The sequence below is a fragment of the Plectropomus leopardus genome, chromosome 16, assembly GCF_008729295.1.
Source record: "Plectropomus leopardus isolate mb chromosome 16, YSFRI_Pleo_2.0, whole genome shotgun sequence".
Classification (NCBI taxonomy): domain Eukaryota; kingdom Metazoa; phylum Chordata; class Actinopteri; order Perciformes; family Serranidae; genus Plectropomus; species Plectropomus leopardus.
The window spans coordinates 29,141,706-29,163,026 of record NC_056478.1 but is presented as its reverse complement, the minus strand read 5'-3'; the positions used below and the strand labels follow the sequence as shown (position 1 = coordinate 29,163,026).

The 21,321-nt window shown below is 38.9% G+C and overlaps 1 protein-coding gene and 1 pseudogene across 1 annotated transcript; one reads left to right on the top strand and one right to left on the bottom strand.

The window, feature by feature from the left end:
• The first annotated feature begins 323 nt into the window (after positions 1 to 323).
• On the top strand, positions 324 to 8,459 carry LOC121955781 (peptidase M20 domain-containing protein 2-like). Its single transcript, XM_042503861.1, has 7 exons — positions 324 to 791; positions 1,542 to 1,690; positions 4,814 to 4,956; positions 5,040 to 5,194; positions 5,677 to 5,812; positions 7,172 to 7,279; positions 8,238 to 8,459. The coding sequence occupies exons 1-7, from the start codon at positions 381 to 383 to the stop codon at positions 8,414 to 8,416; spliced, it is 1,281 nt and encodes a 426-aa protein (XP_042359795.1). The 5' UTR covers positions 324 to 380; the 3' UTR covers positions 8,417 to 8,459.
• A 4,762-nt stretch (positions 8,460 to 13,221) lies between these two features.
• Positions 13,222 to 21,310, bottom strand: LOC121955860 (annotated as a pseudogene).
• Between the last annotated feature and the right edge of the window lie 11 nt (positions 21,311 to 21,321).

Here is a 21,321-nt window from a genome sequence, read left to right as displayed (position 1 = left end):
CACTCTCATAAATAACGAACAGTCCCTAAAATGTTACTAAAACATTCATGAGTTGCATTATACCGCTCTCAGACGGTTTTTACAACCAACAATTGCTATCTGGGCTTGTGCTTAAAGATTGTTCACATCATTTGTCTGTAAACGGAGCCTGATCAATAAAGTTTTTCACAATGTAAATAAAAAAAAAAATAGTCACATGTTTTCGACTCCGCTGTATGGATATAGGTGTAGCTGTTGCTGCCGGAACTTCCTTCATGAGCAGCATATAGATCCGCGGAGCAGCACATATCAAGTGTTGGTGTCTTATTATGACACAAAGGGTCTAACGTTAAAACACCGTAATATACCGTAATAATATACGTTCAAATAAAGTGAGCACGATGTCTGCGGGAGCAGAGCTGCTGCTGGAGCTCAAACACAGAGCTGTCTTCAGTATCGACGAAGCGGCAGCAAAGCTGCACAGTCTCAGTCGGGACATATGGAGCTGTCCGGAGCTGGCCTATCAGGAGACCGAGTCTCACGACAGACTGGTGGCGTTTTTCAGTCAGGAAGGAGGCTGGAAGGTGGACGCTCACTACAAACTGGAGACTGCGTTTCGAGCCACTTGGGGAGGTGGAGACAGCGAGCGGGCAGACGTGGTCAACGTGGGTTTCCTGTGCGAGTACGACGCCCTGCCGGGGATTGGACACGCGTGTGGACACAACCTGATAGCTGAGGTTGGAGCTGCTGCGGCTCTGGGGCTCAAAGCTGTGCTGGAAAACACGCAGGACAAGCTTCCTGTCCGCGTGCAGGTAGGACTACACACCTGACCGCTGCAGTAGGGGAGGACGGGGCCGGTTGTACCGGTCAACACAGCGCGGTTCTAATGTTCAATCACTGGGTCTCATTCGTGAAACGTGCGCAGAACGAATTTGTGTCTAAAGAGTTAGCAGAAGAAAACTTAACTGTGTTGTGAAATTCATTAATATGTTAGTGGCTCCGATATTTTCACAAGTCGGCCTACTAATAAAAGCTACACCTGCCTCTGAATGCTCATAGTGCTTGTGTGAATGCGAAATGCACATATATATTATTAGTCATCATTGGAAATTATGATTTTAATTTGTATGGTGCTCTATTATGTTTACAGTATGCAGATGCCCTCAAAACATATAAGTTAAACATGTCAAAAGAGTAGAAATACAACACATTCGGCTGAATTAGTTGGCAATGAGCAGATTCTGAAACAGAGGAATGGCGTAGATCCTTCTTGGATGTTCAGAATTTCAAAAGAGATAACTAATGACACACAAGTATTTAAAGAAATAACTTAATGCCAAACGGTCAACAGGTATTTTCTAACCTGTTTTAAATACAAAAAGAGAATGAAAATCAAGTGTAGGTGTAGGTGTAGAAACAACAGCTGCTGGTGACATTTCTAACAGCTGGTGCAACACAGCGTGATTACTGTATCATCTTTCTGGCTCCAAATCCATGACTTTGACTTCCCTGTCCATTTAATACTACATAATTCTTGGAAGTGATAGTAAGTGTCTCCACAGGTGTCTGTGCTGGGGACTCCAGCTGAGGAGGATGGTGGAGGAAAAATAGACCTAATAAGAGAGGGAGCCTTTCAAAACATGGATGTTGTGTTCATGGCCCACCCCTTGCAGGATGACGCTCCGTATCTCCCACATGTGGCTGAACATGAGTAAGTTTGAAATAACAGCTCTGTTAAAATCCTCCTGTTTGCTTGGAGCTAAATGCTGGACCTGTTACAAGTACTGGCAGATGGGTTATGTGTACTGGATGGCACCGATCATGTGGACAAAACTTCACAGCTCATACGGAAAATATTTTTGCCATCTTCTGAATTGCTTTTGTGTTGTGCACAAATCAGCTCTCTAAGTCTCTTGCATCAATGTCATCAATGAGTCAGCTAATGACATCACCTCTGCTGCTGGTTAGAGTTCATATTAAACATTTGCTCTCACTAACGTTTAAACAGCCGTCATCTTATGTAGAAGCTTCATCATGTCACAACAACAGACGTTTTGTAGTTGGCACGGATACCAGTGAAATTCCCTGAATCTAGACACCCAATTTGATACCACAGTAAAAACCCTAAAGGGTCAATGACAAATAAAGCTTCTAAAAAGGTATTTTTAAAAAGTATTTTCAATATAGATGTAATGCTTATTTAAGTCTCATTTATTGAATAAATTTTCTAACTGTTTTAACTCATTTTTTAACGGTATTTTTAACTTCACGACAAAAAAAAAAAAAATGTCAGGTGGCGCAACCAAATATATACATTCCTAATATTTATTTTAAGATTAATTCTTAAAATCCCTTTGAATGTCTACACTAGGTAACACATTAGTATTTTATCATTGTGGGTTTTTTTTACAATAATAATAATAGGTTTTAAGTATAGTTAACATCCAATTTTACATTTAAAGACAGGAAAATAATTACACAAATACACAAATTCATATATTCAGTATAATAACTACACACATTACATTTAGAAACCATTTGGTCACTCTAACCTCTCATTTATTGGTTTAAATTGGTTGTGCCACCTGACAACAAATTATTTATGACATGAAATATGCTGAAAAAAATACATTTTCATTTCAAATAGTAACGTGTTTTAGTCATCAGTCTCTATTAAAGTTTTCTTAAATAGCGACATAAACCTAACCCTAACCCATCAAAAACACTTCACATAAGATTACATTCGATACAACACTATAACACTATGCTAAATGGCAACAATAAAGTATCTTTTAACAAAACCGGAACATTTTCAAATGTCTGGTCAACATTGGTAGACAATATCTCATCTCAGTTTTGTGTATTAAAGTAAAAGCCGTGAACTGAGAGGCTCTGGCTCTGCAATCTAATAAACCGACAAATTCCCATTTACGAATCTGAGAGTTCTAATATAAAAACACAAGAATAATAACTGTAACATGAACTGATGTGTTGTGTCTAGATGTATTACCTCTCTTTTCTTTTTGTAAGATATGCTTCCCTTGCAGCTGGATCATTGTTAATGCGCGCTCCCTGTGTCGTGCTGATTTTTCTTTAGTTGATTGTGGTATCTAAAATGTAAAAATTATCATGTAAAATGTTTTAAAGTGTGTAATATCTTTAAATTTAACTAGTAAACATTTTTAGAAGTGTCATGGATAATCTTCGAGCTTTGAATAGCATTATATAGTGACATTCCTTGCAGTTGCGCCACCTGACTAACTGGTTGCACCACCTGACTATTATATAAAGTAATCTCAAATTAAACAGGCTTCTGTTCTGTTAGCTTCTACCCTTGTCATGAAGTTCAAACAGACCACTTTTTTAAAAAATAAAGTGTACCTGCCTACATATGAGTTGAAAGTAGTTTTTTATCAGTATTTGACAGAGATCTACAAACCTTTTGGCTTAGTCCCAAGCATGGATGTATTATAAGGAAGTCCCGAGGGTCACTTGGGGTCCTCTGGCTGATGCAACATCCTCCTTTACAGCTATTGTCTCTTCAATTCAAAATAGAAGTCCAATTTTTACATAAATTTGCTGGACAAAAGTTTTGCAGTTATTTTGACACCTTAAAACTATTGATATTAGAAAAAAAAAACATTATCCAAAAGACTTCAAACATATAATAATGCCAGAGTATTTTATTTTGAATTTATCATTATTAAAATAACATTTTTACTAGTTTTCTTAAGTGCTCGGACAGTTGCACCACCTGACGTCTTAGGGGTTTGAGAAGCCAAAACATGAAAGAATATAATTATTTGAATTTACTGAAAAATGTTTGAAAATAAACAGGTTTTATAGAATAAAGTGATAAATGTCATGAATAGATTAAATTATGTTTTTTAAAAAATAATGGACTCAGACACAAAAATATGTATGTCATGTCATTGACCCTAAAACAGTAAGTCCCATGTGCTAAAACATACAATCTTCCTTTATTAAAACATTTCAGTAACATTAATTATAATTCTGTTGTAAATCCCTGATGATACCTCTCAAACGTAACATCTGTGTGAGCTCACAAGATTTTGTTGGCTTTTTGTTCTCTGCTTTGACTGGACAGCTGGGTTAAAAAGTGACAAAAAAGCCACATTTTGCAAAACTACAATGGAAACGCTTTTTTGGCTTTTCTAGGTCACGTGATGCTATGGTTATGTGCTGGTCAGTAGGAACTGGCTCCCTCATGATGCAGCAGGAGCTACGAGAGCTGTTATTGCAGTAGATCATCCTGAAGTTCTGAATCCACAGTTTCTCTGTGAAATTGTGGACTATCACCTCCCAGAAATCCCTCATATGTGGCTGCTCCAACGTATCAGGGGCTTGTCTTTCCAGAAGTTCTTATTCTTTATTTGTAATTTAACAGCTGACTAGAGCACTTGTAGCCGTACATTGTCTGCTTCCTTGTCAGGTCCAGAGGAACTGGCAGTGCATCTGCGGTAGCTATATCGCAGGAAAATGAAATGTCTGATACCGTCATGCTTTTAGAATTTTGACAGCGACTTGGAAATGAAATATCAGTTCTCGTGACATCTCTAATACGGCTGGTCCTTAATTCTGCGTTATCATTGTGGACTTATATGGATCAGAAAGGGCACTTGGAGAGGACCTGTCATCAAGTCCAAATGTCCTATCTTGCAATACTGAAGGTGCAGTTCGACATGCAGAACATAAATAGAGCTGTTTATTAATGTAAGACCAGTTCTGCTCCTCTGTTTGATGGTTTTTCAGACTTCCTGATCGGAACAGAGAAGCAGAGAGGCTGACGTGTGCTTTGCGTTGTGTTTTTCAGTGTAACTATCAAGTATCGAGGTAAGGCGTCTCATGCCTCAGCGTACCCCTGGGAGGGAGTAAACGCGCTGGATGCAGCCGTGCTGTGCTACAACAACCTGTCTGCGCTCAGACAGCAGATGAAGCCAGACTGGAGAGTTCACGGTGAGCAGCGGATGAAGCTCCGTGCTCGTGTGTGGCTCTGAGGAGTTCAGGCCGCTCTGACTGCGTCGTGTTGTGTTGTTTAGGGATCATAAAGCGCGGTGGAGAGAAACCAAACATCATCCCTGCCTACACTGAGCTGGAGTACTACCTGAGGGCCCCCTCACGGGCTGAGCTGTCCGTCCTCAAGGCAAAAGCTGACATGTGTTTCAGATCAGCTGCTGTGGCCACTGGCTGTCAGGTAATATGACATACTTTTATTAACAAGAGACAGGGTCTGATGGTCATGGAAAACCTGGAAAAGACATGGAATATGCACATTTCCAGGCCTGGAAAAGTTTTGGAAAATTAAACGTAGCCCAAAAGTTTTGGAAAAGTCATGGGATTTCTTTTAAACAAATCTGTATAAGAACACATAGTGTGTTCATGCCTCCACCTTTTTGTACAACCTCCTCCCCTCTCATAAAACAGCAAATAGTCCCTCAATTATATGTAAATATTCAGTTATAATCCTGTTCTGTATTCATTATTTTTAAATGATTTACATAATTTTAAAATCATTTTTTTAAAAACCTTTTATGTAGTAATGAACTGATATGGAGATTCAAAGGTTGTTTCAGAGAATGTATGGTCTTGTATGGTAAATATATAAAAACCCTGAGTGAGCTGACTATTTCCTCCATAAGTTCTGCCGTTAATTTGTCACCTTCCTTTCCTCCTCAGGTTGAAGTGGAGTATGCAAGAAACGCTTTTGACAACATATTGCGAAATCCAACGCTGGAAGATTTGTATGAGAACAATGGAAAGACTCTGGGGATGGAGTTCACCACCGATGAAGAAGTCCTTAACAATGCTAGCGGTGAGTGCATGTTTATATTCCAGTCCTGTTTTTCAAAGGGTGACTTTGGTATTTTCATCCTCTGCCCTATTTTCTAATACTTTCGTGTCTGAGTGACTAACGTGAACAACAGTTTTTGAATCTGGTCCATTGCTGCAGCCATCAGCAGAAAACAGGCTGCAATGTAACCACTCTAGGCTAAAAAAAGCTGACAGGCTCACACAATGGAAAAAATCCTTACAGAGATAGACCTTTTTATTAAAGAGTAAGATCCTTTTTGCCTAACAAGAAGCAGCCCCCAAATCTCGGTCGCCAAACCCAAAAGACTCCATATAATAACCAGTAATTTTAGCATTTATAGAGCAGCATATTTTCACATCTTACTGGGTGAATTAAGGGTTTATTTCAACCAAAGCAGAGGTGATTTTTGGAACAGTGGAAAGATGAACTAACACAGTTTGTGTGACAGTGTTCATTTTCGCAGCTATTTTAGATTTAATCTTAATCTTAGTCAGAAATCCTTATTAGTTTTAGTCACAGTTTAGTTATTTTTTTATCCTTCATAGTTCTAGTCGAAACCGTACTCAAAACATTTAAGTTGACAAAAATTCATGACATTTGAGTCAACCTTTTAAGTCAAAATGTTTTTTCTATTTAAACTAATCCATTGAGGCTAATCCAGGTATCAGAATACATAGTGTTAGAAAATAATTACAGACGCAGCTGTTTTTGGCTGATGTTTTCATCTTCTCTTATTTTGAATGTCCAATATAGTCTCACTTCATCAGGTCAGCAAAAAGGAAACATAGATTTTATCATAGTTTTTACTATCAAGACCTATTTTTAGCTCGTCAACTCTTAGTTTTCATCATGGAAAAAAAGGTTGTTGACAAATCATTTTCGGCAGAGTTTTTGTCAACAAAATGAACACTGTTGTGTGAGTTTTATTTCGTTTGTGTTGACTTTAAATGAAGTGCGTTTCATGATAATAAAATTGCTTTTATATTGAAATGGGGTCTGGTGGGTTTGATGATGGTGATCTGAAAGCTGTTTCTGGTTTTAAAAAAAAAAGGATCTTACTCTTTAACGAAAAGGTTAATATCTGCTGGGATCCTTTCCATGATGCTGTCAGACACTAAAATAATCTGAGCCTGTTGTGGCACTTAGAGTGGATGATGGTGCATGATTACACAGAGTGGTTACATTGCAGCCCCCTCGCTCATTACTGGACCCATTTCAAAAATGATTCTCCTCATCAGCCCAAGGACAGAAAAAGATGAGAGAATAGGGTCCATGTTGAAAAATATCAAAGTTACCCTTTCAACTGTGTGATACAACGCCACACATGTGATATTTTTCTCTTGTCCCTGTCATCTACAGGCTCCACAGACTTTGGCAATGTGTCGTTTGTAGTCCCTGGTATCCATCCATACTTCTACATCGGTTCTAAGGCCCTGAGCCACACAGCAGAGTACACTGTGGCCTCTGGTATGTCAAACACATTCACTTATATCGTTGTTCATTTTTATAACAGTTTGATTCTTGTAACTTTGTCCATCATTCATGGAGCACTCAGTCTGTTTACATGATGCTATAAAAAGTCTACTTATTGTATTAGTCCGACTAAAACTGGACTTTTAAAATACATGTTGGTCCGACTGAAATCAAACTAAATCCAGTTTCTCAAAATCAGATTAACATACCAAGATAACGCATTAGAGGGTCGAGCTATTCCATCATGAAAACACCTCAGTCTGATTTTTAACTGGACTAGGTGATCTGTGTGTGTTCCTCCATGCTTTGCCAGCCTCCTTCAGGCTTTACAGATAAGGGACTGTTCGTCACATATGACAAGGGAACCTGCAAAACAGGTCAGGCATTTTTTTAAATTAAGCTCTGACAAGGGTCTTGTGCTTTTAATTTTGGCTTAAGTGTGGGACAAACAATTTTTATAATGTAGTATTTTATATTTAGTATATTTAAAGTTTATTGCAACTAACTGAAAGAAGGTGTATCTCCACCTGCCGTGGTGGAGTCGAACAGACATCAATAAATGGATTCTCCCCTGCTTCTTGTATACTGGGAAAGGGATAGCAGTCTAGGTAAACGGCCTGCTATAACTCTAGTTCGACTAAACTGTGCATGTAAATGTTCTGACGGCGTTTGTGCAGGCACAGCACTGAAATAATATCAACTGCTTCACTCATGTATCACTATCAGAGGCTCATTTATCAGCCGCCTGGCAACCAGCTGAATAATAACTTCCAACTGTATTCATGCGTTTGTAGCCATTATAACCTGACACCTCTCAACAGCCCTTTTCGGACGAGTAATACCTATGATTTCAAGAGAAAACTTCCAAAATAATACACAAAATGGAACAAAAATGGTCTCAGTCTAATTGCCAGCCATATTGTTACATAATGTGTTTGTGGTTTTGTCTCAGGTGATGACAGAGCTCAGTTCTTCACCCTGAGGACAGCTAAGGCTCTGGTGATGACGGCCCTGGATGTGCTGCTGCGTCCAGAGCTGCTGCAGAGGGTGAAGCAGGAGTTCACTGAGGCCACGCTGAAGGAGGACAGGAGGCTGACGGGAGAACACACAGAGCAGTCTGCAAAACACTGAGGATGCAGATCTGACCACCACTGAGCTCCCTGATCACTGACCGCACAGCGGCCTCTGGGAGACTCTTTGCTGTTGTCAAACGCAGCATCCACGAATGAAAAAAAATCTGCTGCATTATTGCTTTTTTCATACCATGCTAAAGTTAAGAGGAAGAAGGCGATGAGCAACTTACCAAAAAATGTCCAAAACTTTAGCAGGAAATTTACAAAATGTTCCATTCAAATTCAGCTTTCAACTTTCAACTTTATTGTCCCCTGAGGGAAATTTGTTTTGCAACCAGGTAAAACAAAATACAGAAAAAAAACACCACAGAGTCAGCCTAAAAAATCTATCATTTTTGTATCTTAAATTCTTTTTTAAGCTTGACTGTAATATCTGTCCCTGGAGAACTGATAAAAACTCTGGTGCTTTTACAGCAATGTGTATTAATATGAATTTTCCCTGTTAGATAAACAAATAAATAAAATACCCCAATGTAAGAATACTGCATTACAAGAAAATTCCCGCATTCAACATTTGTTTTGTATTATCAACAAAAATTTAAAGTTTCACATGCAATCAGTTAAGTTGAGACTTGATCAGACAGGAACAGACCTTTTTTCCTGCATTGCAGATGTATTATGGCACTTGTAAAGCACAACTATAGAAACCAAAAAGGGGTGTTTTGAATATGAGAAATAATGACGTGTAACTGTTAAGTTGTACATTCATAGGACCAGCCTCAGTTGTACTATTTTCAGATTTGCCTATTATGTTTAAATTCAAAATGCCAATCATTGCCCAGGGGTCTAACCCCCCCATGTTTTTGAGAAATTACATTACAGACCATTTTAAAATGAAAATGTATTGCAATTACACACTGCTGCAGCTCTTTAAAACTGGCTTTTTTCTGTTGTCATTTTTCATTGTTCTATATCTTTTGATGTGATGCATGCATGCAATTTCTATGTACGAAGTACGTATGAAAGGTGCTATACAAATAAAGTTCATCATCATCATCATCATCATCATTATAATAATAATAATAATAATTATTATTATTATTGTGGTTATTATTATTATTGTGGTTATTATTATTATTATTATTATTATTATTATTATTATATTATTATTATTATTATTATTATTATTATTATAATAACCATTATTGTTATTATTATTGTTATTGTTATTGACAACAAAACTGGACTGGGTTAATAACACTGACGCCCTCTACAGGAGGGGCCAGAGTCGCCTCTATTTTCTGAGGCTGAGGTCCTTCAACATCTGCAGGACTCTGCTCAGGATGTTCTGTGAGTCTGTGGTTTCCAGTGCTATCCTGTATGCGGTGGTGTGCTGGGGCAGCAGGCTGAGGGTAGCGGACACCAGCAGACTGAACAGACTGATCCGTAAAGCCAGTGACGTTGTGGGAGTGAAGCTGGACTCTTTGACAGAGGTGTGTGAGAGGAGGATGCTGTCCAAGCTGCGTGTCATCCTGGACAATGTGTCCCACCCACTCCATGATGGGCTGGTCATTCACAGGAGTACATTCAGCACACGGCTGATAACACCAAAGTGCACCACAGAGCGCCACAGGGAAATCATTCCTGCCTGTGGCCATCAGACTGTACAACTCCTCTCTCTGAATGTCAGACCCTCTGAGTCAGTCCACTCTGGACTCTTAATAAAGTGCAATAATCCAGTGCAATAACTACACCCATGTGTAATATTCTGTATTCAGATGTTGGCAATCTGTTGTTTTATTTATCACATAGTAAAAACAAGAACAAAAAATGTAAATTTGTATTTATACTTTAGTATTTAGATATATTTATTTTATATTAGTACTTATGTTTAAATTTTATTAATATATATTCTACACTTTCCTACTTCTTTTAAGACTTTTGTACGGGAGCATCTGTAACTAGGCAATTTACCTCGGGGATCAATAAAGTATTTCTCATTCTGATTATTTATTATTATTATTATTATATAAAAAACAACATTATTAACTTTTTTTTTTTTTTTTTTTTAAATGTTCATAGGGAATGTTACCCTAACTTCAAGAGGAACATCCTGGGAACTAAAAGAAAACTTGCTGCCGGCTGGGTAGGGAACGCTGACCCACATTCCTGCACAGCAGATGGCGGTAATGCACCTTGACCATTAATTTCCACGCGCCACTTTAAAAAAGCAGGAAGAAGAAGCAGCAGGGTACTGTCCTGTTTTATAATAGGTCCATGGTCCTGCTCTGTGGTGTAGAGCTGTGCTGAAACAAGACTATTAGAAATCGCTCCTGCAATTACATCAAACCAGGAGTCCTGTTCACCTGGTCACTGTCCCAACCGGCCCGCCTCCGGGAGCCTCCGCAGAGCTGTATCAAAGGCAGCCATGTTTCTCCCTGTGTTCGTTTTCACAGTTAATTACAGAGCAATTGGCGTGTCTTCCTCTTCTTTTGGACATTGTCTCTGCCTGATGAATTGTAATGTGAGGGAGAAACATGGCTGCCTTTGATACAGCTCTGCGGAGGCTCCCGGAGGCGGGCCGGTTGGGACAGTGACCAGGTGAACAGGACTCCTGGTTTGATGTAATTGCAGGAGCGATTTCTAATAGTCTTGTTTCAGCACAGCTCTACACCACAGAGCAGGACCATGGACCTATTATAAAACAGGACAGTACCCTGCTGCTTCTTCTTCCTGCTTTTTTAAAGTGGCGCGTGGAATTAATGGTCAAGGTGCATTACCGCCATCTGCTGTGCAGGAATGTGGGTCAGCGTTCCCTACCCAGCCGGCAGCAAGTTTTCTTTTAGTTCCCAGGATGTTCCTCTTGAAGTTAGGGTAACATTCCCTATAACATTTAAAAAAAAAAAAAAAAAAAAAAAAGTTAATAATGTTGTTTTTTATATAATAATAATAATAATAAATCAGAATGAGAAACTTTTTATTGATCCCCGAGGGTAAATTGCCTAGTTACAGATGCTCCCGTACAAAAGTCTTAAAAGAAGTAGGAAAGTGTAGAATATATATTAATACAATTTAAACATAAGTACTAATATAAAATAAATATATCTAAATACTAAAGTATATAAATACAAATTTACTTTTTTTGTTTTTGTTTTTGTTTTTACTATGTGATAAATAAAACAACAGATTGCCAACATCTGAATACAGAATATTACACATGGGTGTAGTTATTGCACTGGATTATTGCACATTATTAAGAGTCCAGAGTGGACTGACTCAGAGGGTCTGACATTCAGAGAGAGGAGTTGTACAGTCTGATGGCCACAGGCAGGAATGATTTCCTGTGGCGCTCTGTGGTGCACTTTGGTGTTATCAGCCGTGTGCTGAATGTACTCCTGTGAATGACCAGCCCATCATGGAGTGGGTGGGACACATTGTCCAGGATGACACGCAGCTTGGACAGCATCCTCCTCTCACACACCTCTGTCAAAGAGTCCAGCTTCACTCCCACAACGTCACTGGCTTTACGGATCAGTCTGTTCAGTCTGCTGGTGTCCGCTACCCTCAGCCTGCTGCCCCAGCACACCACCGCATACAGGATAGCACTGGAAACCACAGACTCACAGAACATCCTGAGCAGAGTCCTGCAGATGTTGAAGGACCTCAGCCTCAGAAAATAGAGGCGACTCTGGCCCCTCCTGTAGAGGGCGTCAGTGTTATTAACCCAGTCCAGTTTTGTTGTCAATAACAATAACAATAATAATAACAATAATGGTTATAATAATAATAATAATAATAATAATAATAATACAATAATAATAATAATAATAAATAATAATAACCACAATAATAATAATAACCACAATAATAATAATATTATTATTATTATTATTATGATGATGATGATGATGATGATGATGAACTTTATTTGTATAGCACCTTTCATACGTACTTCGTACATAGAAATTGCATGCATGCATCACATCAAAAGATATAGAACAATGAAAAATGACAACAGAAAAAAGCCAGTTTTAAAGAGCTGCAGCAGTGTGTAATTGCAATACATTTTCATTTTAAAATGGTCTGTAATGTAATTTCTCAAAAACATGGGGGGGTTAGACCCTGGGCAATGATTGGCATTTTGAATTTAAACATAATAGGCAAATCTGAAAATAGTACAACTGAGGCTGGTCCTATGAATGTACAACTTAACAGTTACACGTCATTATTTCTCATATTCAAAACACCCCTTTTTGGTTTCTATAGTTGTGCTTTACAAGTGCCATAATACATCTGCAATGCAGGAAAAAAGGTCTGTTCCTGTCTGATCAAGTCTCAACTTAACTGATTGCATGTGAAACTTTAAATTTTTGTTGATAATACAAAACAAATGTTGAATGCGGGAATTTTCTTGTAATGCAGTATTCTTACATTGGGGTATTTTATTTATTTGTTTATCTAACAGGGAAAATTCATATTAATACACATTGCTGTAAAAGCACCAGAGTTTTTATCAGTTCTCCAGGGACAGATATTACAGTCAAGCTTAAAAAAGAATTTAAGATACAAAAATGATAGATTTTTTAGGCTGACTCTGTGGTGTTTTTTTTCTGTATTTTGTTTTACCTGGTTGCAAAACAAATTTCCCTCAGGGGACAATAAAGTTGAAAGTTGAAAGCTGAATTTGAATGGAACATTTTGTAAATTTCCTGCTAAAGTTTTGGACATTTTTTGTTAAGTTGCTCATTGCCTTCTTCCTCTTAACTTTAGCATGGTATGAAAAAAGCAATAATGCAGCAGATTTTTTTTCATTCGTGGATGCTGCGTTTGACAACAGCAAAGAGTCTCCCAGAGGCCGCTGTGCGGTCAGTGATCAGGGAGCTCAGTGGTGGTCAGATCTGCATCCTCAGTGTTTTGCAGACTGCTCTGTGTGTTCTCCCGTCAGCCTCCTGTCCTCCTTCAGCGTGGCCTCAGTGAACTCCTGCTTCACCCTCTGCAGCAGCTCTGGACGCAGCAGCACATCCAGGGCCGTCATCACCAGAGCCTTAGCTGTCCTCAGGGTGAAGAACTGAGCTCTGTCATCACCTGAGACAAAACCACAAACACATTATGTAACAATATGGCTGGCAATTAGACTGAGACCATTTTTGTTCCATTTTGTGTATTATTTTGGAAGTTTTCTCTTGAAATCATAGGTATTACTCGTCCGAAAAGGGCTGTTGAGAGGTGTCAGGTTAATGGCTACAAACGCATGAATACAGTTGGAAGTTATTATTCAGCTGGTTGCCAGGCGGCTGATAAATGAGCCTCTGATAGTGATACATGAGTGAAGCAGTTGATATTATTTCAGTGCTGTGCCTGCACAAATGCCGTCAGAACATTTACATGCACAGTTTAGTCGAACTAGAGTTATAGCAGGCCGTTTACCTAGACTGCTATCCCTTTCCCAGTATACAAGAAGCAGGGGAGAATCCATTTATTGATGTCTGTTCGACTCCACCACGGCAGGTGGAGATACACCTTCTTTCAGTTAGTTGCAATAAAACTTTAAATATACTAAATATAAAATACTACATTATAAAAATTGTTTGTCCCACACTTAAGCCAAAATTAAAAGCACAAGACCCTTGTCAGAGCTTAATTTAAAAAAATGCCTGACCTGTTTTGCAGGTTCCCTTGTCATATGTGACGAACAGTCCCTTATCTGTAAAGCCTGAAGGAGGCTGGCAAAGCATGGAGGAACACACACAGATCACCTAGTCCAGTTAAAATCAGACTGAGGTGTTTTCATGATGGAATAGCTCGACCCTCTAATGCGTTATCTTGGTATGTTAATCTGATTTTGAGAAACTGGATTTAGTTTGATTTCAGTCGGACCAACATGTATTTTAAAAGTCCAGTTTTAGTCGGACTAATACAATAAGTAGACTTTTTATAGCATCATGTAAACAGACTGAGTGCTCCATGAATGATGGACAAAGTTACAAGAATCAAACTGTTATAAAAATGAACAACGATATAAGTGAATGTGTTTGACATACCAGAGGCCACAGTGTACTCTGCTGTGTGGCTCAGGGCCTTAGAACCGATGTAGAAGTATGGATGGATACCAGGGACTACAAACGACACATTGCCAAAGTCTGTGGAGCCTGTAGATGACAGGGACAAGAGAAAAATATCACATGTGTGGCGTTGTATCACACAGTTGAAAGGGTAACTTTGATATTTTTCAACATGGACCCTATTCTCTCATCTTTTTCTGTCCTTGGGCTGATGAGGAGAATCATTTTTTAAATGGGTCCAGTAATGAGCGAGGGGGCTGCAATGTAACCACTCTGTGTAATCATGCACCATCATCCACTCTAAGTGCCACAACAGGCTCAGATTATTTTAGTGTCTGACAGCATCATGGAAAGGATCCCAGCAGATATTAACCTTTTCGTTAAAGAGTAAGATCCTTTTTTTTTTTAAAACCAGAAACAGCTTTCAGATCACCATCATCAAACCCACCAGACCCCATTTCAATATAAAAGCAATTTTATTATCATGAAACGCACTTCATTTAAAGTCAACACAAACGAAATAAAACTCACACAACAGTGTTCATTTTGTTGACAAAAACTCTGCCGAAAATGATTTGTCAACAACCTTTTTTTCCATGATGAAAACTAAGAGTTGACGAGCTAAAAATAGGTCTTGATAGTAAAAACTATGATAAAAAATCTATGTTTCCTTTTTGCTGACCTGATGAAGTGAGACTATATTGGACATTCAAAATAAGAGAAGATGAAAACATCAGCCAAAAACAGCTGCGTCTGTAATTATTTTCTAACACTATGTATTCTGATACCTGGATTAGCCTCAATGGATTAGTTTAAATAGAAAAAACATTTTGACTTAAAAGGTTGACTCAAATGTCATGAATTTTTGTCAACTTAAATGTTTTGAGTACGGTTTCGACTAGAACTATGAAGGATAAAAATAACTAAACTGTGACTAAAACTAATAAGGATTTCTGACTAAGATTAAGATTAAATCTAAAATAGCTGCGAAAATGAACACTGTCACACAAACTGTGTTAGTTCATCTTTCCACTGTTCCAAAAATCACCTCTGCTTTGGTTGAAATAAACCCTTAATTCACCCAGTAAGATGTGAAAATATGCTGCTCTATAAATGCTAAAATTACTGGTTATTATATGGAGTCTTTTGGGTTTGGCGACCGAGATTTGGGGGCTGCTTCTTGTTAGGCAAAAAGGATCTTACTCTTTAATAAAAAGGTCTATCTCTGTAAGGATTTTTTCCATTGTGTGAGCCTGTCAGCTTTTTTTAGCCTAGAGTGGTTACATTGCAGCCTGTTTTCTGCTGATGGCTGCAGCAATGGACCAGATTCAAAAACTGTTGTTCACGTTAGTCACTCAGACACGAAAGTATTAGAAAATAGGGCAGAGGATGAAAATACCAAAGTCACCCTTTGAAAAACAGGACTGGAATATAAACATGCACTCACCGCTAGCATTGTTAAGGACTTCTTCATCGGTGGTGAACTCCATCCCCAGAGTCTTTCCATTGTTCTCATACAAATCTTCCAGCGTTGGATTTCGCAATATGTTGTCAAAAGCGTTTCTTGCATACTCCACTTCAACCTGAGGAGGAAAGGAAGGTGACAAATTAACGGCAGAACTTATGGAGGAAATAGTCAGCTCACTCAGGGTTTTTATATATTTACCATACAAGACCATACATTCTCTGAAACAACCTTTGAATCTCCATATCAGTTCATTACTACATAAAAGGTTTTTAAAAATGATTTTAAAATTATGTAAATCATTTAAAAATAATGAATACAGAACAGGATTATAACTGATATTTTTACATATAATTGAGGGACTATTTGCTGTTTATGAGAGGGGAGGAGGTTGTACAAAAAGGTGGAGGCATGAACACACTATGTGTTCTTATACAGATTTGTTAAAAGAAATCCCATGACTTTTCCAAAACTTTTGGGCTACGTTTAATTTTCCAAAACTTTTCCAGGCCTGGAAATGTGCATATTCCATGTCTTTTCCAGGTTTTCCATGACCATCAGACCCTGTCTCTTGTTAATAAAAGTATGTCATATTACCTGACAGCCAGTGGCCACAGCAGCTGATCTGAAACACATGTCAGCTTTTGCCTTGAGGACGGACAGCTCAGCCCGTGAGGGGGCCCTCAGGTAGTACTCCAGCTCAGTGTAGGCAGGGATGATGTTTGGTTTCTCTCCACCGCGCTTTATGATCCCTAAACAACACAACACGACGCAGTCAGAGCGGCCTGAACTCCTCAGAGCCACACACGAGCACGGAGCTTCATCCGCTGCTCACCGTGAACTCTCCAGTCTGGCTTCATCTGCTGTCTGAGCGCAGACAGGTTTGTTGTAGCACAGCACGGCTGCATCCAGCGCGTTTACTCCCTCCCAGGGGTACGCTGAGGCATGAGACGCCTTACCTCGATACTTGATAGTTACACTGAAAAACACAACGCAAAGCACACGTCAGCCTCTCTGCTTCTCTGTTCCGATCAGGAAGTCTGAAAAACCATCAAACAGAGAGGAGCAGAACTGGTCTTACATTAATAAACAGCTCTATTTATGTTCTGCATGTCGAACTGCACCTTCAGTATTGCAAGATAGGACATTTGGACTTGATGACAGGTCCTCTCCAAGTGCCCTTTCTGATCCATATAAGTCCACAATGATAACGCAGAATTAAGGACCAGCCGTATTAGAGATGTCACGAGAACTGATATTTCATTTCCAAGTCGCTGTCAAAATTCTAAAAGCATGACGGTATCAGACATTTCATTTTCCTGCGATATAGCTACCGCAGATGCACTGCCAGTTCCTCTGGACCTGACAAGGAAGCAGACAATGTACGGCTACAAGTGCTCTAGTCAGCTGTTAAATTACAAATAAAGAATAAGAACTTCTGGAAAGACAAGCCCCTGATACGTTGGAGCAGCCACATATGAGGGATTTCTGGGAGGTGATAGTCCACAATTTCACAGAGAAACTGTGGATTCAGAACTTCAGGATGATCTACTGCAATAACAGCTCTCGTAGCTCCTGCTGCATCATGAGGGAGCCAGTTCCTACTGACCAGCACATAACCATAGCATCACGTGACCTAGAAAAGCCAAAAAAGCGTTTCCATTGTAGTTTTGCAAAATGTGGCTTTTTTGTCACTTTTTAACCCAGCTGTCCAGTCAAAGCAGAGAACAAAAAGCCAACAAAATCTTGTGAGCTCACACAGATGTTACGTTTGAGAGGTATCATCAGGGATTTACAACAGAATTATAATTAATGTTACTGAAATGTTTTAATAAAGGAAGATTGTATGTTTTAGCACATGGGACTTACTGTTTTAGGGTCAATGACATGACATACATATTTTTGTGTCTGAGTCCATTATTTTTAAAAAACATAAATTTAATCTATTCATGACATTTATCACTTTATTCTATAAAACCTGTTTATTTTCAAACATTTTTTCAGTAAATTCAAATAATTATATTCTTTCATGTTTTGGCTTCTCAAACCCCTAAGACGTCAGGTGGTGCAACTGTCCGAGCACTTGAGCAGATTAAGAAAAAAACTATTAAAAATGTTATTTTAATAATGATAAATTCAAAATAAAATACTCTGGCATTATTATATGTTTGAAGTCTTTTGGATAATGTTTTTTTTTCTAATATCAATAGTTTTAAGGTGTCAAAATAACTGCAAAACTTTTGTCCAGCAATTTATGTAAAAATTGGACTTCTATTTTGAATTGAAGAGACAATAGCTGTAAAGAGGATGTTGCATCAGCCAGAGGACCCCAAGTGACCCTCGGGACTTTCCTTATAATACATCCATGCTTGGGACTAAGCCAAAAGGTTTGTAGATCTCTGTCAAATACTGATAAAAAACTACTTTCAACTCATATGTAGGCAGGTACACTTTATTTTTTAAAAAAGTGGTCTGTTTGAACTTCATGACAAGGGTAGAAGCTAACAGAACAGAAGCCTGTTTAATTTGAGATTACTTTATATAATAGTCAGGTGGTGCAACCAGTTAGTCAGGTGGCGCAACTGCAAGGAATGTCACTATATAATGCTATTCAAAGCTCGAAGATTATCCATGACACTTCTAAAAATGTTTACTAGTTAAATTTAAAGATATTACACACTTTAAAACATTTTTACATGATGATAATTTTTACATTTTAGATACCACAATCAACTAAAGAAAAATCAGCACGACACAGGGAGCGCATTAACAATGATCCAGCTGCAAGGGAAGCATATCTTACAAAAAGAAAAGAGAGGTAATACATCTAGACACAACACATCAGTTCATGTTACAGTTATTATTATTATATTAGAACTTTCAGATTCGTAAATGGGAATTTGTCGGTTTATTAGATTGCAGAGCCAGAGCCTCTCAGTTCACGGCTTTTACTTTAATACAATGTTTATAAAGAATGTCTGAAGTTTAAGTGGAATGTTCTCGGAACATAAAGAAAACTTGCCACTGAAAACGTTAATAAAACATTCAGTGGTTGCATTTAAATGTTCTCTTCTTAGAATCAAAACTTTTTAGCTGGGTTTGAACTAAGAATAAAAAAAAACACACTCATGCTCAGCCACACAGGGCAGGTATGTGGCGTCCTCCTTTGATGGGTGAGCCATAAACACCACATCCAGGCCTTCAAATGCTCCCTCCCTGATCATGTCTATTTTCCCTCCACCATCCTCCTCGGCTGGTGTCCCCAGCACCGTCACCTGTGGAGAGACTATAAGTCGAGCAAGAGACATAGTTGCAGCACAGCTACACTTCCACTGCAGGAAAATTTGCACAATGTCCATATTTGCTTAGTGTTTGTTTGTTTTATTAACACGTCAGGTATATTTTTCAGCAGCCAGCACTGAATATGTCCAAATGACACAACTGTAATAAACAGGTAAACTCTTCACATCAGTGCATTAACACAAGTTTCAATTCACAAGTTGATTTTCATACAGTACAAAAATGAATAGATATCAGTGACTGCACAAGTGGGTCTAGCACATGTGGTGCATTAGGCAAGTCTTCCCCTGACGGCAGTTTCAAGGTGGGCACCCAAGATTAGTGTCACAGATTCAGCACCCAACCAAATGTCATTCAGTTATGGCCGGAAAAGCTGTTTTTGCAAAACATTGAGATGTCAAAGTGGAGTTGACTTTTGACATTTTGGATATGAAATGTCATGACAGTATCGTTATATCCTATTAAACATTTGTGTGAAATTTTGTCATAATTAACATGAGTTCTTGAGTTATGGCCAAAAACATGTTTTGTGGGGTCACAGTGAACTTTTAACACCAAATCCAAGTGAACATTTTTTACCAAAATTGGAGAAATTTCCTCAAGGTGTTCTGGAGATATTGTGTTCATAAGAATGAGACAAAGTCAAACTGTACTCAGTAAACTGTTGAGTCCACGTGGACATTTTTGCAAAATTTGAAGAAATTCCTATTAGGCATTCATGAGATGTCATGTTCATCAGAGTGAGACAGATGCGAGATCATACTGACTGTGACCTTTGATCTGTGAGTACCAAAATCTTATCTATTCATCACTGAGTCCAAGTGAATGTTTGTGCCAATGTGAAAAATCTTTTCAAGACTTTCTTGAGATATCATGTTCTTGAGAATGATATGCAACACATACTGTCTCCAGAATATTTATGCAGAAGCATAAACATGAATGTCCATCTAAATAAACAGCCTCAAATTAAAGTAGTCAGCACTTTAAACAGTGTTACTGTTACTGTAGCGCAATTTTTACAACATGGATTGCACTGTAATTACCCATAATGCTTTGACTTTTGGCCCAGATCCCAGTGAACATTGTGTCCTGAACCTGTTCTGCTTCTCAATAAGAGAATCATAACTTCAGGTGATTATTGCTACAGTGATCGTACCTGCCCAAACAAAGCACACTACAAGACTTCAAAAATAAAGAAAACAAAAGCTGCTGCTTGTGTGTCATTAGTTATCTCTTTTGAAATTCTGAACATCCAAGAAGGATCTACGCCATTCCTCTGTTTCAGAATCTGCTCATTGCCAACTAATTCAGCCGAATGTGTTGTATTTCTACTCTTTTGACATGTTTAACTTATATGTTTTAAGGGCATCTGCATATTGTAAACATAATAGAGCACCATACAAATTAAAATCATAATTTCCAATGATGACTAATAATATATATGTGCATTTCGCATTCACACAAGCACTATGAGCATTCAGAGGCAGGTGTAGCTTTTATTAGTAGGCCAACTTGTGAAAATATCGGAGCCACTAACATATTAATGAATGCCACAACACAGTTAAGTTTTCTTCTGCTAACTCTTTAGACACAAATTCGTTCTGCGCACGTTTCACGAATGAGACCCAGTGATTGAACATTAGGACCGCGCTGTGTTGACCGGTACAACCGGCCCCGTCCTCCCCTACTGCAGCGGTCAGGTGTGTAGTCCTACCTGCACGCGGACAGGAAGCTTGTCCTGCGTGTTTTCCAGCACAGCTTTGAGCCCCAGAGCCGCAGCAGCTCCAACCTCAGCTATCAGGTTGTGTCCACACGCGTGTCCAATCCCCGGCAGGGCGTCGTACTCGCACAGGAAACCCACGTTGACCACGTCTGCCCGCTCGCTGTCTCCACCTCCCCAAGTGGCTCGAAACGCAGTCTCCAGTTTGTAGTGAGCGTCCACCTTCCAGCCTCCTTCCTGACTGAAAAACGCCACCAGTCTGTCGTGAGACTCGGTCTCCTGATAGGCCAGCTCCGGACAGCTCCATATGTCCCGACTGAGACTGTGCAGCTTTGCTGCCGCTTCGTCGATACTGAAGACAGCTCTGTGTTTGAGCTCCAGCAGCAGCTCTGCTCCCGCAGACATCGTGCTTACTT

What these genes read in the sequence shown, in the direction of transcription:
- LOC121955781 (XM_042503861.1), top strand. Translation starts at nt 381, where the DNA reads ATGTCTGCGGGAGCAGAGCTGCTGCTGGAGCTCAAACACAGAGCTGTC. An exon ending in CTGTGGCCACTGGCTGTCAG is followed by an intron (nt 5,195 to 5,676) that starts GTAATATGACAT and finishes TTTCCTCCTCAG; the next exon opens with GTTGAAGTGGAGTATGCAAG. An exon ending in AGAGTACACTGTGGCCTCTG is followed by an intron (nt 7,280 to 8,237) that starts GTATGTCAAACA and finishes GTTTTGTCTCAG; the next exon opens with GTGATGACAGAGCTCAGTTC.